This window comes from Mesitornis unicolor, unplaced genomic scaffold, assembly GCF_000695765.1.
Source record: "Mesitornis unicolor isolate BGI_N332 unplaced genomic scaffold, ASM69576v1 scaffold16577, whole genome shotgun sequence".
In the NCBI taxonomy this organism is placed as follows: domain Eukaryota; kingdom Metazoa; phylum Chordata; class Aves; order Mesitornithiformes; family Mesitornithidae; genus Mesitornis; species Mesitornis unicolor.
In genome coordinates, this window is record NW_010197216.1 from 48,767 (window position 1) to 69,668 (window position 20,902).

The window sequence follows — 20,902 nt, forward strand, 5'->3', positions numbered from 1 at the left end:
AGTGAAACAGTTGGTGCTGAGGACCCAGTGCCCATAGTCCATGCATTTCAGGGTTTTACTTCAGTTTAGCTCTTGTCTGGTCCTTGTGAACTGAACGCACAAGAGTGGCTGGAGTATGTTTCAGACAAATTTTGTTCATGTGCAGAGGTCATGCAATTTGAATTAGGAGAGAGTAAGTGGGCACAGTCTAAACTGTATTCCTGAGCTGAGCTACTAGTGCAGAGTCATCCTCAGTCTTCTCCTGAAGCAACTTGTCTTACTCTATGGGCTGTAGAAGAGTCCATGGGAGTCTGGGTGGCTACGTAGGAGGCCTAAAAATGGTTACCCAAAATGGAAATATTCCTCATTCAAGCATATTAATTGTTTTCAACTGTTGTACATTGTTAATATTCTGAAATGCTTTGCTAACTTGAACCACTCTGAACTGCTTTCTAGTCTAGTACCCATCACTGGGATCCTGCTACGGATTGTTGACCTTTTCCTGAAAGCCTAATTATTACACAAATTTTTTAGTCTTTTTTTTTCTTGAAAAAGTTGAAGAGTCCTTAGAAGGGAAGAAACTTGCAAAAGTGTCCATTTTTTTCATACACTGCATAAGTCTTCATTCTGCTCTCTATAATGAACTATCTAGCAGCTGCCATCACTACAGGGCTTGTCTATGTCTGCTTTGTCAGAGATCAGATTTGGTACAATAGTTCTTTTTTTACCATAGATACACTGTACAGTGATGGATGATAGACACTGGCTAAAATAGCATACATACAAGAGACATTTCTAGGATAAGCTTGTAAGATTTATGAGCCCACAGGTGCCTATAAATTGCCTTAGCATCCTCAACAATTACCTTTCTTGTGATGGAAATTACATGGAGCAAATAGAAGGTAAGAATGTTTGTAGAAAGAACCTTAAATATAATAGTCATACTTATTGAAGTGTATATGTATGTCTACAATTCAATTGTATAAGACATGTATGTGTATGTATGTAAGGAGCTTAGGAATTAGTTGATTCTGCTGGAAGAAACTGCGGAGCCTCTCAAGCAGACAATTCACTACTGCTTTCTTTATTGTACGTTGCTCCATGGGTTACTTCAGGTTGCTTCATCTCCTCTGCCTCCACTTTTACTGCCTAGAAAATGAAAAACCAAAAAGAACATTTAATTGTACGATATGCTTCCCCAAGTCATGTTTTTGTCTAATTTATGCAGAAAGTACATTTGTTCTGTTTAAAAGATTTCTGCCTTCTCCAGCTAGTATCATCATACTCTGGACTACTGCACTGTATTACAGTATGTGTTGAATTATTGCTTTTCCTGTGATGACTAGACTCCATCATGACAACCACCTGGAAGCAAAGAGCAGACACTTCTCAAAAACTGGAAAGGCAGCAACTCAGGTACTTATTAGACTGGCAAGCTCATTTTCTCCCCAAGTGAACAGTTTATGACTCACTAGTAAAAGATGTAACAGATTTTTAATGCACTGCCCTTAATTTTAACAACCTCCTAGGAGGGACTCAGTGGGAGAGGACTTCTTATCTCGGGCCATAAAGTTGAAGTAGATACGATCCTGTAGAGTGTTTCAGCTTTTTCTGTTGCATTTAAAAGTAACCAGCTTAAACTTTGAGCGGATTGCCAGAACCAGAAAAATTAGTCAGACCAAACTGAGTGAGAACATAAACTCAATTCACTTATAGCTGCCCAGTGCAGCATACAGACAAAACATACATTTATCAGATGTTAGAGTGATGCTGTGCTTGAGATTACAGACAGAGACATGCAAAGATTCAAACTGTATTTATTAACAAGCAGTTGCAGTATCAACAGAGATGCTGCTGCAAACATCAGACAGACCAGCTCTTTTACCATGCACTCTCTCTCCTGTCCATCCATTCTAAGTCAAAAATGTCAAAGGGATTGTTCATTTCCTCATGCTCCCAGAAGTGTCCTGTGGGGAGCCTGGGCTCCCCGAGTGTGATGTGGCACATCATTGCCATGCCTAATACACAAAATCCAAGTAGGACAGCCAAGGACCAGCAAAAGGAGGAAGTCTGGTCTGTGAGTGCCACAGCATTGGGGTGAAGAAGAATGCTTTATGTGACCATTTCAGAGGCAAATCAATATAAATGGGAGTTCTTTTTCACAGGAACACTGGGGGACAAATGGAGAGGCAGCAAATCGCTATTAGCCTTTGACATCTCCTTCAGCTATTCAAGCAGAATAGGTGAGGGGTCTGGAGAACAAGCCTTATGAGGAGCGGCTGAGGGAACTAGGGTTGTTTAGCCTGGAGAAGAGAAGGCTGAGGGGAGACCTCATCACCACCTACAACTACCTAAAGGGAGCTTGTAGAGAGGTGGGTGATGGTCTTTTCTCCCAGGGGATGGAGGATAGAACAAGGGGAAATGGCACCAAGCTGTGCCAAGGGAGGTTCAGGTTAGAGATAAGGAGGAAGTTCTTTACCGAGAGGGTTGTCAGAGGCTGGAACAGGCTGCCCAGGGAGGTGGTGGAGTCACCATCCCTGGATGTATTTAAAGAGCGGGTAGACGAGGTACTTAGGGATATGGTTTAAGGGGTAGACAGGAGCAGTTGGACGTGATGATCTCGGAGGTCTTTTCCAACCGAGCGATTCTGTGATTCTGTGATTCAGAAGCAGCAAGTCCCTGTTCCCAAATGCTCAGACACAAGTCTCAGCTTCCAGATGGCTTCTGGGTGAGTAGCTTTTCTGGGTGGCTGGGTTTTAGCACCATTTTATTTCCCTCCTACCACTTCCTCTGCATGGAGGATGCCAGTGGCTTTTCACTGTCTGGGGGAAAGGGGTAGTTTTCTGAATGGGAAGTAAGGAAGTAACTTATGGAGGAGAAACCCCAAAGCTGATACTGTCCACAGCAGACTCCTCACTGGGGAGAAGAAAAGCATGAATCTGCTTTGCAAAGCTGCTTTGCAAAGAAGAGTGTAGTAGCATCAAATCCTTTCAGAAATATGTTACAGCAGCAGCGCAGTCGCAGAGATACTTCTAATCTCACGCTTTTTCTTTGAAGTCTGGCAATTGGGGTCTGTGGAAGAGCAGCTTATCTGATTCCTGCAGGCAAGTTATAGACCTGCGTCTCATGCTGCTTTGTGACATCTGGAGCACTTCTCTGCGTGTTGAATTCCTTCTCCTCTTCCTTTTTTACTTTTTTTTTTCCTCACTAGAGTCTGTTTGATTCTTCTGTTTTTATATCCAATAAATTTTTATTGTTAGTGACCTAAACCACAGATCACCCACCAAAGGCCCATAATTGCTGTTATTGATGCAGTACCATCTGTACACGGGCTCTGTCCAGCCAAGGAGATTCTGCCAAAGCAGCCACAGGTACCTTTCCTAAGGCTCTGCCACAACCTAGGGACAGATCTAGCATGAAAATGGTTCATTGCAGTACTGTATGGTACATCCCGAAAGGTTTTGGGTCCTTCTAATGAGGTTCCTCCATGGAGCATTACAAAGCAATGTTTACAAACAGGGTTATTTTTATGACTCGGTGTGTTTATTCAAGGTGCATAACTCTCTAGCTTGTCACAGAAATGAGAAAGACAAGCAGAAAGGAGTCATAATAGTCAAAATTGAAATGCAGTATTTGTTTCTAAAAGGTCAATGTTGGCTGGTTTTTGCTCCCTCCTTTTTGCCATTTTTCAGAGAGGCAGTTTGGGATGGATCGGAACATTTCCTCAGTTTTTTCATTGTTTCTTTTGCCCATGTGGTCCTTTCCTATTGTATCTCTTTGTCAGCATCCTCAAAGTGTAGTTTCCAGTCAAGCTCTTCTTTTCCTCTCTGCTTACCTCCTCTTCACTTTAGCAGGTTCATAGGATAATTCAGATGGGAAGGGGTCTCTAGCAAAGCTTTTGCACAAAGCAGAGTCAGGTCTGAGCTCAAACCAGGTTGCTCAGGGCTTTATCTTTTCAGGTCTTGAAAATATCCAAGGATGGAGACTGCTCAATGTCCCTGGGCAACTTTTTCCAAAACCTGCTCAGTATTGCTGTGTAGATCTTGTCACTGGTAGAAATGTCCAAAAGAGATTCCTGTAGTAGTAAGTGAGAATGAGCAAACTGTGTGCAAAGCATGACAAATGACACAGCATGAAGCTACAGCTATATCAAGATGTGAGCATGGCTCTGTTCAGGTACACTCTGTGGGAGTGAATCCACACCAGCACTTGCTAGATGCTACACAGGCATAACAGAACGCAGAAAATGGCATTCAAGCACTGAAGAAAATCAAGACAGTTTCTTTGTGATGCCGAAGTTAATTGTAATTCTGTTTCATACTGATGTAACTGGTATCTGTTTATTGCCTGATACTGTATTTGCATATTGAAGAAGTCAACTATCTCTTTAATTTGCAATCCTTGGCTGATGTAATCAATTACTGTGGGTGAATATTTAAAATATACTCATGAAAGAGTCATACTTTATTATATTTCATCTAGAAGAACCAGGAGCACCCGTTAATAGAATGGATTGTTACTTTTTTTGAAAACCTATATGTAGTGGTCAGTAGGAAACAAATTGAATAGCTTGATAATAATTGAACTTATGCATTGCCTGAGCATTAATCTATACAACCATACTGCGATCTTTATTAACTGAAAAATCATTTAGATTAACTAAAAAAAAAAAATACTTCTTTCTTCTCAGACTTCCGTTCATATTGACTTTCCATTACTGGCCTCGTGTATGGCTGCACACACAAGAGCGTTAGAGCTGGTCTCCAAAAGGGAAAACAGATTAGAAACCAGTGCTTGCTTGTAATGTGGATGAAGGCTCAGCTGGTCAGGGGGTTGTTTTAATTAAGGTTTACCTAATGGTACTAAGGAGCCCTTCCCTCTCAGCAAGTCTAGCAGAGGCAATCAGAAGAAAGCTGGCCCCGTCCAAGTTCTTGTCAGGGAAGGTGGCAGATTACTTAAAGAAATGTGAAAGGGAGACTGAAAACGTTGCAGGAAAGCAAGAGGTTTAAGTAGTAAAGGAGAGGATGAATGTACAAAGATCAAACAAATCAATTTGATTTAATCCACGTTTGTGTCTTAAAGCAGTAGTTTATCTGAAGAGCCTATGTAATTTTAAGGAATAGAAAGACAAAGGCAAAAGAACTAAGCAATAAGAGACTACCTTATTCAAAAATAACTTTTTAAAAAAGTATTGATGGACTCTCCCTCCCTTTAAATAGAGATAAATGTCAATAGTGACTGCTTCTGAGACACTGCATGCTTTGCTGACCTTTCCTTGACAGGTTTAAGGGGACATAAAGGAAGTCGATGTGCTGGTGGCTACTAAGTCTTTTAGACAATGAAACATATACTCAGACATACCCCCTGTTTCAGTATTTAATCATCCATAAAATTATTTGCTGAAAGCAGGTATAGCTTGAGCCAACAGCAGCTGGAGTTAATATATTCCAGGACTGCAGCAGCTCCAGATGCTCCAGATGTTTGAGAACCTTTGTGAAGTTTGTTCCCTGTTGGCTGTGGCAGCCTTGCCAGGTGACACTGCTGAGGATGCATGTGTGGCTTACCTTCTGTGTCATCCAGAGAGAACACAAACCTGATCCCACAAGTACAGATAATTTCCAGTAATCATTGTTTCTATGTTTCCATGGTTACTGGAAAGAGAAAAAATTCTATTTTTGCTTCATGAAACTACAAAAATGAAACATTTTCCAAAAACTGTGTAAGGTTAAACTTGAATTGTGAGCAGACAATATAGCCATTTTCCCTTCATGTGTGCTTTTTCTTTACTCTCTTTCCTGCCTTCCCATCACTTCTGACCTGGACAAATCCCGCCAGCTCCACAGGAATGCTACTCCTCAGAAATAATCCCAAAAGGGGCAGAGATCAAACTTGTTTCTTTGGGGTATTGGAGAGACTTCAGGCATCATTCATTCAAAAAGAAAAAGAAAAAAACCCACAACAACTGAAAAAAGAATATTGTTTCCAAGGTCTGAAGAGTTTGTTATTTATATAAACACAGCCAGAGCAGATGTGGCAAAAGTTGATGGTAACCTCCTGCTCCATTTTCACAGCAAGTCTGCCTATGAGGGCCAATATAATTATTTGTCGAACCTATCAACTATGAGTAGGCTTAGTGTGCAGTATTTAATGAAACCTCCATGGAAATGTGTGTTGTTTCATCTAAAAGGGTAGTGGGGGTTTTTTTCAATTTTCAAGCCCAGGCATTTCCTTTATCACATAAGAGAGCACAGTGATGGGTCCTCAGTAACCAGTTTATGCTAACAGGTTTGTGAAATTCATGCAGGGCCATCCAAAGGTACAAGCTCAGGTTGATGTGAGCTATATGGCTATTTTAGGTCACTGGACCTGAACAGTTAGCCTTGTTGCTCCAGAAAGTGTTACAAAGACACAGTATAATACTGGTCTGACTAGACTTCAAGGGCATCTAGCTCATTTGAGTGTATTTTAGTGCCCTGTAAAATGCACATGAAGGAATAAACACAGATAGCCCAAATATCCCTCCTGGTGTTTGGATGGCTGCAGCTTTACATCACAAAAATCTCCACTGTCTCCTTGGAGAAGTGAACCAGGCAGCTGAGAAGACCTTTCCTAGAGACCTCTCTGCTCCATCTTCTGGGGTTTGCTGGAAAAATGTACTTTACTCAAAGTACCCACTCTTTGTATTGCTCTTGTTACTACGTATACCACAGAAGCACGTGTGTGTCTTGGACAAATAACACTATAAAGATTGGAAAGGAACTGCTTGAAGAATTTACACTGCAAAAGACGTGCAAAGGTAGAAAGGAAAATTAAAATGCTAAGACATGAAATCACTTGTCCTAATTACTGTAAGTCAGGTATCCCACTGCTTGTCTGTTTTACTAGGACTTAGGCCTTTCTAGCTTGTTGCTGTCAAATGTTTTATTTGCTTCGCGAAATTCACACACAAACAGACACTGCATGAAACATCCCAGGAACAGGATTAGGTATTTTCCACCCTGGCATACTTTCCATCCAGAGAAGTAAAGTTTTTGAAATCAGAAGGCAGTTTTGCTAGCATCAGACTCCTGTTGACTCCTGCCATGAAAATGCCTGCAGGGCAACCATAATAAGAAGTGGAAATACCTCACTTCTTCTCCAGCTGCCTTCCTGAGTTTGCTGATCTCAGTCTTGGTTCAGATATTGTGAGTCTGGAAAATAGACTGTGCTTCATATCACAGCAAGTAACATCCAAAGAAGTTACAAAGCTGCTCTTTTATCCCCCCAAGTGTTGACATCCTATTGTTTCTTTGCAAATGATATTTTGCAAAAAGGAAGTAGTTAAATTCCTTATCATAGTAAATGTAAGGAGTACTAGTATTTATGTGATTGCAAGAATTTATACCAAGTTGTGGTTTTCCTTCAGCACTATCAAGTGTCACTGAGAAGCAATCCTGGAAGTTCAAAAGACAAGCAGTGAAAAATATTCTTCTAACATGTTCCTGTCAGGTACTCTGTAAGTGCATTAATTTTTGCTTGAATGATGAAACAGGGAGACCTGTAAAACAACAATCTATTTGTAATGGGATTCTGCACACAGCATCCTGATATACAGTCTCATCTGAGAAGTGAAAGGGCCAGCGTCAGTGTGATAAATACTACTTTTAGGGACAAGATGAGGGAAAACATTAGCTTGGTGAAAGTATGTGTGAGCAGCAGAACGTGACAAGTGCTCTGCTTACGTTTCAGCCTGTGCACAGCCAGGCTGGATGTTTTCCCAATCAAGGTCAACCTGTGCACACACAGGGAAAGGGGAAAGGAAGGCAGTGAGTGAAACGCTGCACTCCCTCAATGTGTCTTGCCACACCACACCAGCCACACACCTGCACAGCTTTAGGGACAAGTTGACAGAAAACTCTCTGTGAGCAGGGGAACCTGGTCGTGGAGTGGCAACACATCTCCCAGCAGCAAGAGCCTGGCATCAGGAGAAGTGGCATCAACCCCATGCCTCTGCTCCAGTTTGGTGGTGGGGCAAGAAGGTGGAGTAAGGCCACACTCTGCATCTCCTATCCCATTACTTTATGGGGAACAGACAGAAAAGTTTCTTCTGCCTGTGTATTTTATCTATGAAACCTTCCTCATGCTGGTGTCAGCGTATTTCAGTATGAGATGCAGCATCCCCTGGCATGGGGCCCTCGGTGCAGTGGAAGCGGGATGCCAGCACAGCTCCTTTGCTCCTAGCCTGGCCGGTGATGACTATTTTGGTCTGGAGACCAGGAAAGAATTTTGGATTGTGCCAAAAATAGCATGGCAGAAGGTAACGGTGCAAAAGCTCCACTGGGGGTGGAGGGCACTGAGATGGATACAGGTGTTTGGGGCTGAGCCACAAGGGTGAATGGTAGGTTCTTGGTCCTATAAGGGCCACTGGGTACGGAAACAGACGTAAGGAAGGCAGCCCAGAGGCACTCACTGGTCTTCAGCTTGTCTTCACTCTTCATGTCCTTCCTGTGAAACAAAATGCGGAGATGCAGTGGTGTGGGACAGGAGCTGCTGCGTGTGTGTGGGTGTGAGCTGAGGCCAGAGCTGTGCGGGTAGATGAGTCCCACCAGACAACTGCCACAAGAACCCTGCTATGAGATTGGGGTTGTGCCAAGGGGCAACGGGGCCCTACTGCCCTGCACATGTCTCCCAGAGAGCCTGGGGACACGGTGGGTGTCCACAGGGGCACAGCCAGGGCAGCCCTCCCTGTGTGCCACCCACTGGGGCAAACCACAGCCACAGCCTGCCATAGGGCAAAGCTGCTCAGCTCACATGGCTTTGATCAAGCCAGGATAAGAGTGATTTATTCAGCAGCACGTAACTAACCAGCAGTCGGTGGTTCAATATCAGCAACACAGCAGATAAACCACATTACTAGACATTTAGCAAATGTTAATAAACACCAATAAAATCCTATACACCCTTTCAACCCCAAGACCTTCTTGTCACCCACACTGACACGTGCACGTGTGCATGGCTGCAGTGTGGGCTATATGCACCTCCCATCTCCAGGACTGGCCACTTCTCTAGCCTGCCCCAGTCCCTCTGCTTGGCAGTGTGACCACCTGCTCTGTCAGCCTCTCACCAGTGCCACGCACAGCTCACTGAAGGTATGCTCTGCATGAATCTGTTCTCCCATGGCCATCCTCTGGGCATGCAAAGTGTCCCCTCTCTCCCTAGGCCACTGCTGAGCCTCCTGCTATTCCTTATCCAGTTATCAGGAATCAGTTTAACAGAATTACGGGCACCTGTTCTGTGCCTTCCTAACTTTGGGCTTTGACTAGCTTTACTTTTTTTGTTTTGGAAATCAGTGGTGCATCTCTGCAAAAGCATATTTCCCCTGTGAAAGCATGCAGCTAGTGTGAGTGGATTTTGCAGAAGAATCTTTTATTCCATTGATCTGCTGGCAATTGCTCCTGGGTCAATCTCAGAAATGTCTCTGCGAAGGCTCACCCCCTTTCAGACTTGTACTTCATTTTCATGTACAGTCACAGTGTCCTGCTCCACAGATAAATGCTCTGGTGTGGCTGCTATGATGATGGGCACCCTGCTCACATTGGTGGATGTCGTACAAGCAATGTCAGTGGTGCCTACCACCTCGTACCTGAATGCCATGATTTTATTTTCCCCAAGAGTGCTGGTGACAGGCATAGGTTTTGGCAGAACCAGTGTGCTGGTAACTCTCATGCTCTCAGAGGGAGCTGTGTCTGTCTGGGACTCCAACCTTGTCACTTCACTTTGTTCTTCCAAGGAATGTTGTTCTCCCCTGCTGCTGAAGCCTCTATACAGGACAATCCAGTGTAAAGCAAAAATTACCTTTCTAACATAATTGTTTGTCCTGTTGGAAATATCTGTCATGAAGACAATGGTTTCTCCAGGGCAAAACATGCTTTTCTCCAGGGAAATACAAAGGACCACAGAGCCATGACTGAAGCAGCAAAAATAAACTACATTCTTCCTGGCTTCCACCACCAATAGGGCCTGCATGGAGAAGGTTAGTGGAAAGGCAAAGCCTGGTGAGTTCTTTTGCTGGATATGGAGTGATCCCCAAACACCACATGCATAAACTCCTAATGCAACAGCTGAGGCTGTTCAACCCTCCCCAGAAGTCCCATCATTAACACAGAGGACAGTTTTCCTCGTGGCACCAAATGTGATGTGGCTGAAGTATCAACATTGTCCTGAGCATCTGTTCAAAGAATTCATGTGTACACATGTAAACACTGTCACCTTTAGCTATCCATATCCAAATTTAGAGGGAGACCACAAAATTATTAGAATCATCATCTTCTATCTGTCTTGATGACCTTTGATTGATTGTCTCAGTCCAGTCAGAGCTTAGTAAAAAAGGCACCTCTTTGCCCAAGGCTTAAACTCCAAAGCAAGACAATAACCTCCCATTTCCCTCATTCTGAATCTCAAAGCACACCCTACATGTCACTCTTGAAGTCTTAGAATGCAGTTTATATGCTAAAAAAGAAATATCTTGGTGCAAATCCCAGGACAAAGATGGCAGAAGATATTGTAGTGCCATTTGAATGGTAGAAGAAGGAAGCTCAAAGCCTAAAATTTGTGGACACTCAGTAGTAAGCAGTTACAACTCTGGATCAGAAGAGGGTAGGGCTGTGTGTCTCCAACTTAGCTCATTCACCTTACCATCTCTTTCATGTGTTTTCTGTGGTCACCAGCAGTTCCTTGCAACAGTAAACATCTCTCCTCTTTAGCTAAGACAATTTGGCAGCTGCAGCAAATCCCTTGAACAAGGTAGGAGATGGAGCCAATTTTGCTTGTGAATGTAGAGGGAATACTTGGAGGAAAGCTGAAGTGGAAGCCAAACGTGTGGACCCCAGAATCCAGCCAGCCATCTGAAAGCCAAACAACATGCTGCTATCAGAAGCCTTTTCAACATTTCGGATATCTGTACCTTACAAAAACCTTTATGTTTGTTCCAGAATCCAAGTGTCCTTGCCATCTGGTATTGCACCCAAAGTGCCATAAAGGCACGGTATGGGGTAGGCCATGTTTTGCCTCTGCAGGTCAGCTGCTGGATGTACGAACCCCTACCAGCTGGCAGACTGGAGAACTGCTAATCTGCCTCATTTTAACAGAAGGTCAGCAAACCTGCATCTCCTCACAAACTGCTTAGGATTTTCACTTACCAAAATGGAGTGCCATAGACTTTAAACAATCCAAATAAGCACTAACAGGCTTTTTGAGAGTAAAGTGGTGCAATAACTCTCATTCATCTTTTATCATTGTCTACAACACTTGTGCATATAATCTGAAACTTTTGTTTCACCTGGGCAAAAGACCCCACTCAGAAAAAATGTAATACTTGACACCTCTGCACAACAGTGAGACAGGAGAACTATGATCCATTCTTTCAAATGTCTTTACTTCTGTGCCACTTAAGCAAATTCAATTTTGTGAGAGTAATGTCCCACTGCCTGTAATGAAAGACTATCCCACCTACGCAAGGTTTGGCCTCTTCTGGCCAGATAAGGCCAGCTCTTACCTCTTTTCTTCATTCAAGACCCATTTCTTTTAAACACATATGCTAGCAGTTTATCACCCAGACCTAAGCTTTCCTTCCTCCTAGTAGCTTATGCCAAACCTTCACTTTGAACAATATTATTAGAGGATGTGAGACTGCTAAAATTTTGTCCTGCTAACTGCATCCTTTTGCAGACAAATTCAACAATGCCTTCAAGTTTTAATAATCTAAAATGGATAGTCTTGTTGGCAGAAAAGCCTGGATATTGTTTTCTCACAGCATGGGAGATTTACCAGATGGCATAAAAGCATTTTCAATCAATCAGGATTGTAACTCTGAAGAAAAAAAATGCCTAACACAATCTGAAATGGAGGAAACTAAAATTCATCAGCCTCTTAGATAACTGCTATGTAATATAGGAATGGCATGTTCTCTATTCTGACAGTTTGTAGAAACCTGATATTTCCAGGGCCTTATCTCACATAACATTAAGTTGTTTGGGCTATGTTCTTGTTTTGGTAGAAGGAAAGACTTTGAACTGTGACCAGATCTACAATTTAACATGGAAAGAAATCAGTGTTCCTCTCCTGGAATGATCTGCAGTTGAGCCCCGGTGTGAGTGGTCTGTTTTGCAGCCCCAGCACAGCATGGGGATTTACTGAAGGAGTTCAGATTTCTCAGTCCCTGCTGCAGGTATGGCCTGAAAGCCTGGCTTTGTGTGCAGGGCTGAAGTACGACCTATGGTTCAAAAAGGGTTGCCGATACTTATTTTGTTCTAAGTGCAGCTTTAATCCCACTTTCTCTGGCTTGTTTTGCAACACTTCTAAAGAGATTTCTTCAAATTGTGCCCACTTGCTAAGTTGTGCTCTACTTTCTGTGCAGTGCCACAGACTCAAAAGGACAGCAGACTTAAACACGGTCCCTGAATTGACCCTGGAAGCAAAGGTGCACTCGCTTTCCCTGGATCCCTGTGGCTGCTGGATGTAAGCTCCATCACACAGGAGCATCTACCCTCTGCCTGGGCACCAAAAACCCTACTGCTCTGAAACCATGCAACAGAATTAATCCCACTGTAGAGAGTTTCCCAGCAGCTGCAGGGGTGGGAGGGTGTTCCCAAGAGTTAGCTCCTTAGAGAGACCCAAAGGGTACCACACACTTGGTGTTCAGCAGAACCTGGGAACTTCAGTCACACTGGAAAATATAAGTCGATTCCACATAATTTATTGTGCTACCTGATTCAAAAAGTGTTCCTTGTTGTATTTCCCACCAAGGAAGCTGATAGCTGCAGCTGTGGGGAAAGTGCAAAGATGCTGCTGGTAGGAGAGGGGTGACCTTTCTATGAAGGGCACAAGGGATTTCCTGGAGTGTGACGGACTGTGCAGAGCAGTGCTTGAAGAGTTTCAAACTGCCCTGAGTGATGTGAGCTCCTGCCTCTGGTTTGGTCTATCTTGGGGAGTTTCTGCTGGTGATGAGGATGGTTATCCCTGGTAGCACTGCAACTTATCTTTTTATTTCCTGGATCTAATTATCCTAGAGCTGTTACCAGTCATATTCAATGACTGCCAAGAGTCAGTTCCTCCAGCAGTCATTATCTTACAGAGAGACAATACTGAGTTTCTTGTGTGGTGGCAGGGCTTGCCAGGGTCAGAAAGAAATATGTCAGCAGGTACCTGGATCCATGTATATACACTTCTTACAGAGACATCAGATGTGACCCAAGTAGGGCATGTGGCAAGATCAAACACCAGATAGTAACATGCTATCAGGAGCATATCAGCAGCTGAGTGTCAGAAGCTGACACAGGCAGCAATCTGTTCAAACATTCATCCCTTGTATGCCAACAGCAGTGGGGGGCACAGCATATTCAGGATAGGAAGGGTCAGATCCATATCATCTTTCATGCTTTAAAATGGCTTTCTTAGACTTGTTAGAGCACTTCTACAGAGATACAATCAATGCTCGAAAAGGAGGAAAAAGACTGAGCTACAGTAGTAAAAACAGTTATTAAACTATACTGCACTGGCAAGTCTTGATGGATGTGGGTGCTAAACACTTCTGAAAACAGGAATGTATGCTTAGGTGGCAGAATGTGGATTGAAGAGTGTAAGCAACACCAATTTGAACTTTAGCTGAAATTATCAGAACTGAGGAGCTTTATAGGTACTTGTTCCTATAATGGCAAAAATATTTTTCCAACACTCAGCCTTTCTCCCTCTTTTCTGTCAGGGCTGTAACATCTGGTTGCCTACAGGAAGCGTCAGCATGCTGAAGTACATCAAGGCTAAGACTAACACATGTGTAAGGACAAAATGACCGTTGGGTGTGGTAGAGCCTTGAAGTCTGAGAGGAAATGAAGGCTGACCACTGCAGGTCATAGTTTAAAAGCACAGATTCAACACATTGGCACAGTCTGACTTCAGTACTAAACTAATCTAGGGCAGTGACCACCTATGATCTGTAGACTAAATTTTTAGGATTCACAACAGACCCTAAGAAAGAGGAGGTGAGAAAGCAAAGTGCACCTTCCAGGAGGTTTCTGTTTGCTTTACACATCTCCTGGAACAATTCACTGGTCTGTAAAGAAAAGTGTCTTAGGTGGTCATTACATCCCACTGGCTTTACTTTTTTAATAAATCTGTACATTTTAAGAATCATATCTGCATTTATATGTGTGCATATTGAGGTATGTAATATCTGAAGGGAAGGCGCAAAGAAGGTGGAGCCAGGCTCTTCTCAGTGACACGAATAATGCCTTTACTATAGTTGAAAATATAACAAAGACTATATACCCAGTAAGTCAACACGTAAGTCAACAAGAACACTGAAGGCAAGGATTTTAGACCAGAGAATGCTTCAGCAACGTGCTTGTGACTAAAGGTTTCCTACCTGCCACTGAACAGGTTGTGATAGATTTCTGTGCAACAAATGTTCACTTCACAGAGAGATCCATCAACCTGTGGGGGTCTCACGCTCTCCAATACTGCAGCCTGTACCAAAACACTGCTGTTCATCATGACGCCCTGGTTGCCGTATGATGTAGTAAAAAGGAGTATGCCATGAAATAAAAACAGAGCATGTGAGCATTGGGAAAAGGAAGGCTTCCTCCTCACTCAAAAAGGTCTGACCCCATCTTCCCTAGCCCAACGCTAAGATGATGTTCAGTTAAACAGCACCTTGTTCCAGTGTTTTACCCTTCATGTGGAAATTCTCTGCTTTGAAGACATAGACAGCCTGGTTGGTGAAAGCCATGTTCTTCTCATAGTCCAGTATGGGATTATCCTTCTCAAACCATCTCAAACAGCCTTTTCCCACAAGCTCCACCTTCACCACAGGGTCCACCAGGGTACTCCTGAGGTTCAGAACTAGTTGGTCATCTATGCTGGAGCAAGACAAATACACCTCAATCTTGGGCAGCACCAGGTTAATTGCTCTCACTGTTGACATTAGAGAAGAGCCAGAGCTGAATGCTGCTGGGGTCTGGTGGCGATCATCTTCTCCAGACTCACCCCACTATGACCATAGGTCACACTATGGGATACAGGCACAGGGTGCCCCACAGGGAGTGAGCTTAGCTCGCCAAGCTATGCCAGAGGGGATTGGGGTCACTTACCTGGTTATTAGCAGCACCTAACTAACTAGCAAGCATTTAACTACGTACTTAAGATCAGTATCAGCAACATAGCACATAACTCACAATTCAAGACACTTAGAAAATGTTGATAAACACCCAGAAATTTCTAAGTGTCCTTCCATGACTAATCCCCAGACTTCTCAATGTGCACACACACACGCACAGAGACATGCACGGTTAGATGAACCCCTCTTTTCTGGGGTGCTATTTCCTCAAACTCACGCATGTCTCCTTGGGAAGACGTGGGTGCTCTATGTGCACCCTACCCACTAATCCATCCACCGGTGAGAACACAGTCCCTCAGGCTCCCCACACACCCTGGAGCACTGCACCCCATCGGTGTCAGCATGCTGGCTGCACACAAGATGCTCACACCATCCAACAGCAGTGGGCTGCTGCTGGCAGCACCAGCCATGGCCTTGGTGGCTGCTGCTTCCCTCATCACGCTCCTGGGTGCCGGCCCCAGTCACAGCTTCGCACACCTACTCAAGATTGCTTTCCAGGGTGACTCTTTCTACTCTCATAAATTTCCTGGTGATCTCCTGTCTACTGTTTAATCCAGCTGATGGCTGTCTCTAGTAAACTTCACCATTCCTACTTTCCTCATGGTGTTACCGGTTTTTGTGTGTTGTGTTCACATCTGCTGTCCACACTCACCTCACTACCACAAAAGCTGTTGTTTTCTGGGCATGCTACCAAGAAGGAGCCATGCAAATCCCCTTCCCAGCAAACTACTAGCAGTGGGTAGCAGATGTGACTGAAACTGCTGGCATACGTGGTGGCCAGAAGACTATAGCAAGTGCCAGTGAGATCTGTGGACAGCAGGGCAGGCAAGTGGCCACCACACCATCCCTCTGAGCAGCAAGGTCCTGCAGGTCTGGCTGAGGCCAGCGGGCTCTCAGTCACCAATGCAGGGTGGTTGGCAAGATTCCACTGTAATGTTGGAGGCTTTGGAGAACATGACTAAAGGCAAGTGACCAAGACAAAGCTCAGCCTGATCTCCTCTTTGTCATATCAGAGCAATTCCAGCTAGCTGAGGATGCTGCAACTTGATCATAACATTAAGTGCAAAGACACCTCAAAACGCTGTAAGGCTGATCTGAGATAGAGCTCAGATGCTGTTGGAAATTTGGACTGAATGGGTGTGTCAAGCTCTGATCCACACAGATGTCGGAAAGGAAGAAAAAGGATGCAGTATGGGAGATCAGAAAGATGTCTTCAGCCAGGGAAACAGAGATTAAAGCAGCTACAGAAAGGGCTGCAGCAAGGACCACATCTGTGGTTGATGCCAGCAGACATCTGTGAGCCACTGATGAGCTGGGAGCCCAGAGTGAAAGTGCTGGCACCTGCTCTGCAGAACCCAATTCCAGGGACAGTGTCCTCAGCTGCAGGTGGACGATGAGGGCACATGCTGAGAATGCTGAATATTAACTGATCAAGATTGCCAACAGTTTAGAAAACAAGTCACAGCAGCATGTTGAACTTTAAGCCTTTCCTCCTCCATACAAATTAGTCACTTATTCCAAAGCTGTAAAGATTCTTCCTCACAGTTCTGTACCCCATCCTTGCTTACAGTGTTTTCAGGTATTTCTTTTTTAAGGAAAAAAAAAACCAACACACAAAAAACCCAGTGAATTAACATGCTGACTGCAAATTCTCACACAGTCTTGAAAGAATCAAGGCTGCTGCACCTTGTCCTCTGACCCTCTGCTTGCCTTGCCTTGTTAAAAATTAAACTCTTTGGGAAAGGAACTTTTCAGTGCTCTGGATTGTAGTGAGAAGGAACAGTTTCTTAACTGGGTGCAGAACTACCAATAACAAAAATATCCTTTTTCTTATTTATGCTTGGCAGTTTTCAGCAGTCATTGCCTTGTGCACAAGTTGTTATGGGTGGAAAAAGAATACCTTACAGCTACTTGCATGAGTGATGATATCTCGTCAAGTAAAAAATTATAATTAGTGATAATATATGAATTGAATGCTAGATTCCCATGGTTTGCTGCTCAGGCAGTGATTTATGCTTTACAAAAATAGCTTATAGCTATGATCTCCATGCTGCCATTACACCAAACCAATATTTTATCTCAATCTGTACATCCTCTGAGAATTTTAAGTGCAATCTGAGCATGCATTCTGAGTGTTCAATTGGCCTGAAAGGGAGGGAGCATTGCTTTTAAGTCACGGTTTGTGCTTCTTCCTTAACTCCAATTTCTGTCTTGAAGTTAGACCATCTAAAAGCGAGTTGTGCAAATGTTGTTTCTTTGCACCTTGTGACATCTCCGACAAATTATTTAAAAATTTAATTTCCAGAAGAACTGTACAGTATACTTTTAACAAAAACAAGCTTCAAAAGGTACAGTAGGGAACATTATATTCTATCTTTGCTTATGTTGATGTGTGGTGTCATTGATTTTGACTTTTCAGTTGATACCAGCCGAAACAGAATCTTTCATCAGAAGCAGTTACTCTTCAGAAGTCACAAATGAAAGGAAAGTGGGTCCATACCCCCCATTCGTTTTGCAAAACAAAAGCTGGCTTCCATAGTTTCCTCTCAGTAATTTAAGAAGTTTTATACAGTCCCACTGTGTTTCATGCTTTTGTCCAGGCATCAGGGAAGACTGTGTCATTGTTTGTTCCTGCTTTCATTCTCAGAGATTCACATGAGCATTGCCTTGGGTTTAAGCCTCCTGGTTTCAGTTTAAAATTTTAAACCTGAAAACCCAAGGGCAAGGGAAAGGCTTACAGAGACCTTACAGTGTTGTGCTGCAATAAAACACACTGATGTAGGGTTGTGTTGATGAGGTCCCAGGGTGACCAAACTCAGGCCCAATGGGAGCTGTTGTCACTCTGGGTCTGCACAAGGACTGGCTTCCCCAGAGACCTTGAAGTCTGAAGGACCTGGATGTGGCAAAGCAGAGGGAAGAACCAGGCTGAGCTCTTGGGCTCATCACAGAACTTGGACTGGTCTGAACTTTAAAAGGATATAATATGAAACTGTTGCACAGATCTCGTTTGTATTCTCCTGCTTTCCACCAGCATCTATATTTGCACACAAATTCCATTTGTAAGTTGAGCTGCCTCTGTAGCTCTCCTGATAGTGATATGTGGAAAATGGAGTACCTGCATTTGAATTTTAAATGTCTTGTATTACAGGGGAATTAGGCTGTACTGTTAGTGCTTTAGATGCACTAAGTGCTAGCATGAGCTTTCTAGAAGCCAACTTCATAACCTTATTATAGGCAGTGACATAGCTATGAAGAAACTGTTGTGGAGGATTCTTTGTACCCTCAGGCCCTGTAAATATACAGGTTTCACAAGAGAACATAAACCAGGCAAATGAATGCAGTTTCTTTTTGCCAAACAGTGCCTTGCTACAGAAAAAAAATAATGTGAGAGGGATGGCCAACCAAAGCTAAACAGAGAATTCTTATTTGGCATTCCCACACAATGAGTGATTCACTTGGCAATCACAAGGTCCAATTATCTTTTAATACTCTTTTTTGGATGTGGCTATGTTATATTGTCCGTAAAAGTAGAATATCAATGCTTTCAGTAATAAAGTTTTTCATTTTATTAGTGAGTGTGTTGCAAAATATAACTTTTTTCAGCTCTCTCCTAACTTTGACGATTTTGTTTTATACCAATGTTGGTATTGTCTCTAGTCCTGGTGTTAAAAAATACCTGTTATTTTAATGCGTTCCATGGCATCCACAGAGCTAAAAAACACAGTTTCTACTGCCAGTTGGTTCTACACCAACTTGATCTGCAGCAGTTATAAAGAGCTGTGCTATACGGCCATATAGGGAAACTAATTTCATCAGAGGGCATGGAAGTGTAGACGCCAGGTTTTTGCAAGCCAAAACCTTGTGATACCTTTTTTGTGAGGATCAGTGTAAGTCAGGATGGCCATAAATTCAGAACATCTCCATTATTCCTCGGCTAATCTCAACATTTAGTGAGCACATGCAAAAGTAAGAACCACTTTAAGAATTTATAACTGTACTTGGCAATTGAAGGTGGGTGAGAAATACAGCAGAGCCAGCAAGACTTTAAACCTTTACTATGACAGATCTTACCTGTTGAAAGTAGTGCAAAGCTGTCGATAGCTGCTTGTAAACAGTACAGCTTGAAATAGGGAAAACATCTTTTTTCCCTGTCAGAATGGCACAAAGCCTTGGCTGAAGCCCTTGCCTGCCCTATCCATCTGGCTGATGTGAGAAATGAGGTATTGATTTTTTTTCTTATACCATACAATCAGAAACTTAGAGGAGTCACAAAGTTAGCAAACACCACACAGACTATTACACTCTAAGTGAGATGTTGGAAAACTTCTGCAACACACCTCTTTCTATTTACCAAATTTGACTTAATTCACATTATTAATCAAAGAAATACAGAACACATGCTGCTAGATGCACTTCTAGTGAAAACTGATGTAGCTAGGAACTGGCTTAGATGCTGTGGCTTTCCGTTTTACAGAAGATTTGTTCACTAAAAGGAAATAATTACTTTGTTAAAAATGAACTGTAAGCCTGTGATTTTTCAGAATCACCCCATTAAATTAGAAGCACAAAATTAATTGCTGCTTATTTCAAGGAAATGTGTGCATCCAAATGCATTTTGTATCTGACCTAAACACCTAGAATGATCTGTTATCTAGAAAATAGTACACAAGAGAAAATCAGAGTGAAAAAATTCATATATTATAATAAAGAAATTACAAGGTAAAGTCAAGACTACCTGTAGGTACTTGCAAGAAATTAAGATTTCAAAATACAGCAACAAAAAATATTTCATTCTTTCTGCTCAAAGTAATTTACCTACTAGAGACAAAATAGAGAAGTTTGAAGATCCAGACGTGTTAGTGAGAACAAAAAAGACATGCTGCTGGCTACAATATTTGGCATCAGTAGCAAGATTGCATTATTTTATCCCAGCGAGAGAGACATAGCCATTTAAAACTTTCTTACTAAGCCAAAAAGTTCCAGAGGGTTGCAATATCCCATAGGAGGTCTTTTAATGATAGACCAGCACTCATGTCCTCAGCATCTGTTCTGCTGACTGCCATTACTTTAAATAGCTGCTCTGCCTGTCTGCATTTAAATAAACAAGTAGATAAATACGCCTGTTTCAGTTTCAGAAAGTCTTACCAGTGAGATGGACAAAACATCAGCAGGACGGCCACAGAAACAACACAAGCCTAGGAGGAGCTGCATGCCCCAGGCCCACAGACCTTGTTCATCTCGAGGGTTGCAGGCTGTGAAGAGCTTTGTTCAGGGCATGCAGGAGAATGTGGTGCTCTTCCTGGTGAGTGTCTTTCTGGGGTTTGTTTCAAAGCCAGCCCGTTCAGAGGTGGGAACATTCCTCAGTATTTCCCCTAAAAGTGAACAGAAACACAGAGTGAGCCTGAGTACGTAATCATGATGAGAGGAAATAATAAACTCTGACTTCCAGTGAGAGCTCTCTGCTCCAGAATGGCCTATAGGATACAGTCATTCAGCATGCTCTTGGAAAGGGAACAGTAGGGTTACATGCAAAAGTTGCACACCACTTCCATTCCCAAAGAACACCACATCTGGGGAAACCCCAATACCCTCTCTGCCCAGCTCCTCCTGGGGCCTCACAGGAGTCACCAGCTCATGAAAAGCCCATCCCCACAGCCCTGAAGGCATGATAGCAGGATGGACCCCAATGCCTCAGTCAGGGTCAGGAGCCCCTGCTCATCCCAGGGCTTTCCCAGCACCATCGACTGGTGTACACCCAGCACCAGGATTCCGCAG

At 43.1% G+C, this 20,902-nt stretch overlaps 1 protein-coding gene across 1 annotated transcript; it reads right to left on the reverse strand.

The window, feature by feature from the left end:
* Positions 1-9,456: 9,456 nt before the first annotated feature.
* Positions 9,457-14,935, reverse strand: ARRDC5 (arrestin domain containing 5). Its single transcript, XM_010188733.1, has 3 exons — positions 14,683-14,935; positions 10,654-10,862; positions 9,457-9,978 (listed from the first exon to the last, which is right to left on the reverse strand). Exons 1-3 carry the CDS (start codon positions 14,933-14,935, stop codon positions 9,457-9,459), a joined length of 984 nt encoding a protein of 327 aa, XP_010187035.1.
* Positions 14,936-20,902: the final 5,967 nt, after the last annotated feature.

Bases quoted from the DNA above. Each gene is read 5' to 3' on its own strand.
- ARRDC5 (XM_010188733.1), bottom strand. From the start codon at position 14,935: ATGTCAACAGTGAGAGCAATTAACCTGGTGCTGCCCAAGATTGAGGTG. The intron at 10,863-14,682 runs GTAAAACACTGG...TTTGGCTTTCAG, and splicing joins AGAGAATTTCCACATGAAGG to ATGGCTGGCTGGATTCTGGG. The intron at 9,979-10,653 runs GTAAGGTGAATG...TTCTCCATGCAG, and splicing joins GAAAACACATGAAAGAGATG to GCCCTATTGGTGGTGGAAGC.